The sequence below is a fragment of the Parasteatoda tepidariorum genome, chromosome 10 (assembly GCF_982258835.1).
Source record: "Parasteatoda tepidariorum strain Cologne lab strain chromosome 10, Ptep-v5.0, whole genome shotgun sequence".
Classification (NCBI taxonomy): Eukaryota; Metazoa; Arthropoda; class Arachnida; order Araneae; family Theridiidae; genus Parasteatoda; species Parasteatoda tepidariorum.
This window is the reverse complement of record NC_141764.1, coordinates 89060735-89070253: the sequence shown is the minus strand read 5'-3', so window position 1 is coordinate 89070253 and position 9519 is coordinate 89060735. Positions and strand designations below refer to the sequence as shown.

The 9519-nt window shown below is 28.6% G+C and overlaps 1 protein-coding gene across 2 annotated transcripts in view; it reads left to right on the top strand.

Moving 5' to 3' along the window:
• Positions 1-8: 8 nt before the first annotated feature.
• Positions 9-9519, top strand: part of LOC107438213 (formin-binding protein 1 homolog) — a 54546-nt gene continuing 45035 nt past the window's right edge. For both annotated transcript variants that reach the window (XM_016050441.4, XM_016050440.4), the window contains exon 1: positions 9-452. In XM_016050441.4, coding sequence (XP_015905927.2) covers positions 429-452 — 24 coding nt within the window. In that variant the 5' untranslated portion in view covers positions 9-428. The remainder of the gene's footprint in view (positions 453-9519) is intronic.

Sequence of the window (9519 nt, the reverse complement as noted above, 5' to 3'; positions counted from 1 at the left end):
TACATTTTATCAGACCAAATTGTGTTTACGAAACTGAAATGAAATCGATTGGTCTCAGACGATTTACCGAAAGAGGTTATTTTTCCTCTAAATGATTGTTGTTATAAGTGAATGTTTACTGGGCTTGATTGACTAATATTTACTGCCATAGAGTCTCTATAAATAAAGCTGTTTTTATTTGTTGATTTTGTTTCCAAGTTAACATGATTTTGGACTGTGCTAATAAATTACAAGGAATCGAAAAGGATTATTACATTTTCATGTGTTCTGCAACTCTAGTTCCTGTCCATGAATTGTAAATGTGAATAAAAATTATATTAAATGGCTTTTACAGAAAATGAAGTGGCAAATATTTTGCTGGTATATTTCTAATTTATAAAGTCGGACGAATCTACAATTTTTTTAATCTCTGGATACCCACAAGAAACATGAGTTGGGGAACCGAACTATGGGTAAGTCACTTTAATCATTAATTGGAAAGGAATATTAGACAATTTTTCTATAAATAAATAAAAAGATTATTTTATGTCAGTTATTTATTATTTAATAAATATTTTCCAGCTTTAAAATGAAAGAGAAATATTACATTAAATAGCACCCCATTTAAATATATTCCTATTACTTTATATCTGAATTGATATGCACATTTAATTTGATTTTATTGTTATTCATTTATTTTTTAATTATCATTTTTAAAGTGTTTAAGATAATTTATACATACATTTTGCAAGATTTACCATTAGCATTACAAAATTTATTAAAGCAAATTATTGTTAGATTCAGGAATTTTTATCTAATTTTTTCAAAATTCTGTATTAATATTACAGTTTTGGGATTTTTTATTATAACTCAGTTTTGAAAAGTAATTATGATTAAAAATTAAATGTGGCATGCAGTTTTAAGAGTTCATGCTTACAAGAAAACTAGCCTTAATAGTAACATGACACTTTGCAATTTTGTGTTAATTCATGGCAGAGAAACATTTTAAACTAATGCTTCGAGTATGACTTTTGTTTAAATGTTAAGATCTTACAATTTAAGATTCAATAAATTTTACAGTATTTTTTTTTAAAAATTAATAATGAGATTTGAAAGGGTGCTTTATCCTTATAATTCAGATTCAAGATTTCTAATTTTAGATGATTTATTAACATTTTGTTCAAAATTATTATTTTTATGTAATGTAAGTTTTTTAAATTTCTTTGTTTTTAAAGTTTTTATGATTGAAATATGCTGTTTAACAAATAATTTTGAGTGGGCAGGTTAAAGAAAGAAGGGTTATTTCTTACCCAATTTATTTAGATTTGTCCCAAATTGTGCCTAGCTTGTTATGGATTATTTTAAGTGCTCGGGTATGTTGACTGTTAAGGAAAAGTTGTTATCAAAATTTAAATATTTTGAGTTTTAAAATTTTTTAAATTTCTCTATTGACACATAAATGCTAATTCAAACATTTTCTCCCAAAAATGACTATTTAAAATGAAAAGCTATTTAAAATTATAAATCATAAATCAAGCTATTCAAATGTTTTAAGATGCTTAAAAAAATAACAATTTCCTACTTTATTATTGTGTTGATGGTCATGTCAATGTTATTAAATCAATTTAAAAAAAACAAATGCTAAGAGAAACTATCATCATAAGAGCAAAATTCTTTAAATTTAAAATATTTGGATTGAAAATCATTATATTTGCTTTTAGTTTTGTGGTTACTTTTATTGGCATTTAAAATTGCTGCAGTATAAGTTTTACTATTGCAAAGTTTTAAATAACTGATCTTTTCTGTTTCTCTTTTTTCTTTTAAATAAAAGAAATCTTTTGATTTGTTTTACGGCTATGCCAATTAAAATTTGGAAAGAAAAAAAAAAGACTTAAGACTTGATTTTATGGTTCAAATTTCAAAATTTATTAAATGTGATGTCTGAAAAACATATACAAGAACAATTGTGAGTATATTGCTTAAAGTTGTGTTTCCATATTTCTTTTTAGTCATTGTATTAAAAAAAAAAAATTATTTTTAATCTTTTTATAAATACCCCTTAAGAGAACTTAAACTGTCTTTTGATGTAACTTTTCTTCTGAAGAGTCCTGCTGTTTAAAATCTCTTGCAAGTCCAAGTCTGTCATATTCCATTAATGGAAGTTACAATTAAACCAAATTACTTTCTGTACACAAAAATAAGAAATAAAGTTAAAAATGCGCACAAATATGTATCTAAACTTGCCAATAACTTACTTTCCCTTTTTTTTTTTCATTTAAAATGTAATCTTACTTTTTTTAATTTACCTCTTTTTTTTTTCTTTCTTTTTTTTTTTGAAAGTGTAAGAAAAAAATAAATAAATGAATGATAAATATTTAAATATAAATACATTTATAAATAGTTACAACTAACTTGATTTCAACCACTAAATTACAAGCTTTTTTTCCTAAAAAATTATAAATATATGATAATACTGTAATTTTTTTTTTCAGGGCCGATCTGTTCTCAAAAGTTAACAGTAAAATAAATAAATATTACCTAAACCAAACAAAATTTTTGAAGAAAGCAAAAACTAAATTTTGTTCCCCTTTCACATACTTATAATCAAATATGACATTCAACACATAGAAACTTTGTTACTTTATGTATGTTAACATGATTCTAGTTAAGTTAATCAAAAAATATTTAGCTGCTCTTTAGGGATAGATAATTATCAAGATTCTAGATAGTTTTAAGTTTTACCTTAACAGTATAAATTTGGAGACAACTAAGTAACCTTAATTGTCATATATGAATTAACATCAAAGAAACCTCTTATCAGTATAATGTTGTCTCATTTTGTTATATCTCTGCTTTACTTTTTATATCAGGGGCTAATTTTGTACTATATATATGTACTAGTAATTATGTATTTTAAGCTCCAAATAAATATACCTAAGGTAAAATAAATTCCTTTTAAAAAAATAAAAAACATAAAGTTTTCAAAATACATTAACTTAGCTACATTCAAAAATATGTAATTTATAAGTTTCCAACCACCATTTTTTTTATTTATTTTATTCTAAGATAAAGAGAAACATTTATATCATGTAATTTTTCTTCTCGTATTTTATCTTAATCAGCGAATCTTCGCAACCTTATCCAATCGGTTACAGATGGATTCGCTTGGTTTACCTTAAATCGCTAACTTTCATTTTTCTTCATTTATTTTTATTTCAAGGTTTGCTAATACAGCAAAAGAAAGAAAGAAAAAAATTATTAGGTTATTAGCAAAAAGTTCATTGTAACTATTTTTTACGCACTTTCACTTTTTTAACTCTCTTTAACTGCAAGGTCACCAAGAACAATGCCATCATAGTTTTTCATTTCTGGAAGATCCAGTGCGTGGGATCTGGAGTTTTTCAGCTCTAAGTGGGCTAATTCTTCACAGAATGGAAAGGCACTATAACTGGACCTTTTAATTATTTTATTATTTTTTTTATGCTCATTGTCTACTCTTCTGTTTTATTTGTTTTGATTAATATCATTTTTCCGAAAACAATTCAAAAATTTGTTTTATTGACGAATTACAATTATTTTTTTCTTTTTGTGGTTTAGAAAAGCGAGTTACTTTTTCTTATTTTGCTGCAACGATTACGTTTAAAAATTTATTTGCAGGGCTTATAAATCGAATAGAGATAAATTGAAAAAGTTTTAGAAGAACAAATATAGGGATCTGTCCAGGGCAAATTTACTGCCGTTAAGCGGTAGCTTCACAAATTCAATTTTAGGAAAAACGGTAGTTTCACAAATTCAATTTAAAGAAAAACGGTAGTTTCACAAAATACTTTTAACATATTTTCAAAAAATATTTAAATATTTTTGAAAATATTTTCCTATTTTACCATATTTTTGTGTTGATTTTTTAATAAAATTTTTAAATTTCACAAATTATGTCTAAATTTTCACAAAATAGGTACCTTTAAAAAAGACCTAGACAGACCCCTGAAATAAGTTAAAATGAAAAAGTGAACCATTTTGTCCTAAATTTGCAATTAAACGGAAAAGTTTCTTTAAAACTGAATCTTATTAGTTATGTAAACATTGCTGACTTTATTTCTTCAGATAATTCGGTTGATGATAATTTTAACACATTAATTAGATATCTTTTCATATAGAGTATGTCACTCATATAAATATCCCAAACTTTGCCACGATGTCACTAATTATTTCTTTCGTTTTTAGAACTTATGAAATATTTTTTTACGCTTAGTTAATTTTATTTTTTTTATATAAAACTTGTTTAAAACTAATCTTAAATCTTTCGCTGTATTTGTGAATTCTTTCTGAAATGTTAGCTATTTTTATGGGAAATCAATTTCATTGTCAAATTATTCAGCATCCTGACTTGTCTGTTGTTAGTTTCCTAAATGTAACAGAAAGGAAACTAACTTTCACTCGATTTCCTGGCTATTTCAGCCCCTCTGTTGTTGTTCTTTATAAAAAAAATACTATCTCACTTTGGTTCTTGGCATTAAAATGTCTATGAATTTTCACATTTTTAAGAGAGTGCGGTTTGCATCCTCAGCTGCTGTTCATTTTTACTTGGATTCCACCTGTGTGAGTAAATTTTTTATTATTGAGGGATATTTTTATTCGGATTAATTTTTTTCTTCTTCACATTAGTTAAAAATAATAGAATGTCTAGACTGCATTAAAACTAAGCTCATTTGGAATAACTTTTCAAACATGTAATAAAAAAGTAAGCGTAATTTAAATGTTAACATTTATGTAAATTAAATTCTCGTTACAAAAATGTTCCTTCATTTAACTTTCCGTACTTGTTTTTCCAACCAACTTTTAATGGCCGAAAAGTGAAGCCTGAGGATAATTAATTATGTAGCCTACCTCACGTCTCTGAGGTCATCTTAGTTCGTTACTCACCACGAAACCTCGACTAAAACTTAGATAATTTAACTAGACCGCAGCAGTAAAACTGATTTCAGATTATTTTCTTAATATAACACCAACTTTTATTTTTGAAATCGTTCCACTGTACGAAATAGACAAAAAAAAAAACTTTTATTTCCGTTGGGAACTATACGAAAGAATGTGTGTTTCCAAATGTTGTAAATACAAATTCTCTATTAGTGTTTTTATTGCGAAATATTCGTTAGTTTCAGTTCCGCGTTTTATTACTTTGTTTTGTTCGGAAAGCTAAACTGTGAAGGGCACTAAGGTAATTGCTTTGTATATATTTGTTTTAACTGGAGCGTGTAGTTATATGAAGTGTTGGCGCATTTTATGTTTCAAATTTTTAAAAATAATTAAGGTGCCATGCAGTAATAATTTTAAAAATAGTAATTTTGAAATACACATTTCCACCTTCTTTTTTTATATCTCTCTGTTTTTGCAAATTTCTGTCTTAAATTCCAAGTACTATTAACTTATATGAGTAACTGTGATAAATTAATTGTAGCAATTTACTCTTATACAATTTAAATTTACACTCACACAATTATAATTATACACGATTATAATTCCTAATAATAAGATTTATATTGTCATTTTGGTTTGTATAATTACAATTTTCAACTAGGCATACTGCTCCGGAATTTTCGTAATTTAAGACAATATTTGTTTCGACTGTAAAAGACAATAAATTAATATTTTAATATATTAGAATTAAGATTTAAGATGGCAAACACTTATTGGTACGGCCTTGGCCTGTCATAGGCTGTGGTGCCCAGGAAGAAGAAAAAGGATTAAGATAATTTCACCCACCACTACATATAAATAATTTTTACAACTATATTCAAGGTCAAATCGAAAAGTGTCTTCTATGCTTTGAAATTTTGATCGGGGTTTTATAAGAGTTCTATTTGTTTGAAAAAATTCTGGCTTTAATTTTGCACCAGTGTTAAATATAATGTCACACCAAACTCAACATTTTGAAAGGTACGCATAGGTTGCTGACCCTGTAAATTTTTCCTTTATTAACTTTATTAATGATAAGATTTTTAACGATTTTTTTTAAATCTATCTTTTCTTGAGTAAATACCAAAAAAAAGTGGGAGTTAACTCTTCTTGATGTATTCTTTACATTGCGAAAGGGGAAAAAAAATTCTCACGATGTTTTCATAACCACAATGCCTTTATCTTACATCTTCATCTTCAGTAGCTCTGATTCTCGAGGAAACTATCATATACAGTCAACTCCTTTTATTTTCAACGTAAAGTACACAGCCTTTTTCTTTGATCTATTTTCAAAGTTATTCTTTTCATAACTTCTGGTCTCCATTCTCCTTATCGCGCAATGAGTGCTCTGACCTTTAGAGACATCTTGAAGATGCTGAGCAAAGAATGGTCCGTGAGAGCGAATAACAATAATTTTTCAATGCATTTGTGCCCAATAGACCGTGGATTGTGTATAAACATCGCCTTCCTGTGTTTCGCGTGCGGGTCTGTACATAAGCTTTCTAAAGTGGCTGCAAGAAGGGTCATCAACTTCCAAGATAGGTGCTGTTTTAGTCTTTATCTATACTCCCAATGCCTTTTAATGGTTAGGGGCTTTTATTTTCCTTTTAGTCTTCTATATGCACACGTTTTCGAGATGCTACAATACCCTAAGTGCTTTATCTTCAGTTATTATAGATCGCGTGAATAATATGATATTCTGGTTCAAGTGAGTCTTTTTCCGGGTGTGTTCTGTTACGTCCACGACATGGTCATGTTTTGTTTGAAAACAATTAGTCCGGCCTTCTAATTCTTGCTCTTTTTTTTTTTTTTTTTTTTTTTTTTTTTTCTTATCTTTGATAAACAGTATCGAAAAATATTTTGGAAACGTGTATTCGAAACTGTTATTGCCGTCGGTGTATCGGAAATGTTTGTCTTAAAATAATTTTAGGATTGAAATTTGGTTTTAAAATAATTATATCCATTTATTCATTGTGAAAATCATTATAATATTATTATTTTTTATTGTTAAAGTATGGATGTTACATTTTAAAAAGTTTGCAATCTATGAGATTTTTAAACACTCTTAAACTAGTAATAAAACATTTTAAAAAGCTAGGGAAAATATTAAAACATCAATTATGTATTTTCTTTCGTTTTCTTTAACTCTGCAACGTTTTTACACCTTTTTGATTTTTTTTCTCTAAAATTTAGATTTTTTTTTATTATTATTATAAGAAGCTACAATGGCGGTTATTTCTGTCGTAGAATTTTTTTTCCCTTGTTAAATTACTTTTGGCGCAAAAAGTATAACATGAAAAATTGAATTAACAAAGTTAGGTAACTACAAAAGATTTTTCCTTTCCATGTCCGAACTTTTTGTTGTGTCTATTGAGAGATCAGCAGTAGTGAAAGGGGTAAATTTTTCTATTAACCTAATGTAGACGTAGCATTTGATTTTTATATATATATATATATATATATATATATATATATATATATATATATATATATATATATATATATATATATATATATATCCGTCATTGAACAGCCGACCCAATTTTCGGTTTACGACTACTGATGTTCAACTCCATACCCTTGTAATTTTGAACCCAGGAACTCCTGGATCAAGCATTGGGAGAAATTTGCCTTCGTGGAGGACTTTTTGGTGGCACTAACCCGCACTTGCGTTACTTGGAGAGGAAAACCTCCCACGGTTAGCCTGACGGCAAGGGGACTCTAACCCATGATCCGTCTACCACTGAAGATATTTTACGTCAGTTACGGTCGTTGCGAACCGGATGCGGAATTCATATCGACCAGCTATCGCTATGATTCGAACCGAGTCACCCCACTGGAGGGCGAACGCTCTAGATTCCCTGTGCCACCCAGCATTTGAATTTTTTGTTCTTTTTATGTATATATCCGTCGTTGAACAGCCGACCCAATTTTTTTTTAGGTTTGCGACTACTGATGTTCAACTCCGTACCCTTATAATTTTGAACCAATCCAGAATATTGATTTATTATGGGAACATGGAGGACTTTGCGACTCGACAAATTTAACGTGCATCAATCACCATTTACTACAGGGAGAGTCTTTGGTCGGCGGGGATCCGAACCCACTGGACATTGGCCCAGTCCCTACCAACCAGGCTATCCCGGCCCCGAGCGTTTGAAATTGAACTTTAGTTATAGAATTTTAGTTGTAGAATTAGTGTGACAAAATATTCGAAGCAGTAAAATTTTACGTCATGTCGTGCCCATTGAAAAAATCTGTAGATTTCGCAACGGCACAGCTTGTGATCTATATACCTAAATGTAAAGTGCGAACGAAAAGGGATACCTTCGAATACAGTTAACTAAGGAAACCATCACTTTTGTATCTACATAAATTTCACCTTTTCATATTTATTGAATTATTGTTTTGGATAGGAATGATTTAGCTATGATTTAATTCTCGCGGCACGGCGCAAACGACATAATATATTCACTTAGGAAAATATCTTCCGATCTCGAACTTACAATGTCCACTTGAAGGTGCAATTGTATAATTTAAAAATGTTTGGCGTAATTTCAAGAAAAATATAATACACACAAGCAAATTTTTTTATTTTTTATTCAAAACTGTCTGGCACATTTCCATAAAAAAAAATATAGAATCCCAAAAGTAACATTTTTATTTCTTAGAATAAAGTTAAAGGTTGGAAACTAAATAAAAAACACAAGTAGACTTCGGTATAAGTGTATTATTTCATCATGGAATAAATTGGCTTTGCTGTCTCAATTTATAACATGTTAAAATAGTAATCCTGTTTGTCAGGCAGGTACGCTGATTTTCATCCTTTTGTTCATGTTTTGAAAGATTTCTTAAATTTTAAAGAATGTCTGTAAAACATTTTATTTTATTTAAAAAAAAACTTATATTATATTGCTTGAGTGTTCCAAAATTTGTCCACTTTTCTGGCCGGTTGCCAATCGTTGGGGTATCGAAAAATTTTATTTGTATATAGCTTATTCAAATAATGTGTTTTACCTAAAACTAAGTAATTATATAAATTAATATGCCCTTTAAAGTAGATAATTCAATATTTTCGCATACGTTTTCATGATTTAAATAATATAGTTTTTAGATTTGAAATGCTATTAGAAAAATCTACAACTTCCCGTTTGAAGACCCAGAAGTAGTTGTTTGAATTTAAAATCTCCAAAAATAGAATAAAAATTTATTTTTTCTTAATAGGTGTTTTATAGTTAGCTAGTAATTGTATTGTACCACGTTAATAGAATCGTTTTAGTGTTAATGCGCGATAAATAGTGTTTGGCCGATAGCTTGCGGGTGTATATAAAATCAAACGTGGACTGTAAACTATTTATTTTGCGGGTGCGCTGGTAGCGCTGCGGAGCGTGTATGCTCTTTTGTTGTTTCACATCAACTGGCTCTTGGCTGATAACAATGACGCCAAGAAGCCAACGGGCGTAGCAACATACCGGCTTCAACATACCGGGCCACCTTGAAACATAGTTTCAAAATTTGCACATAAATTGACAAAAAAACAGAATTAAACTATACATCTAATAAAAAGATAATTATAAAAAACTA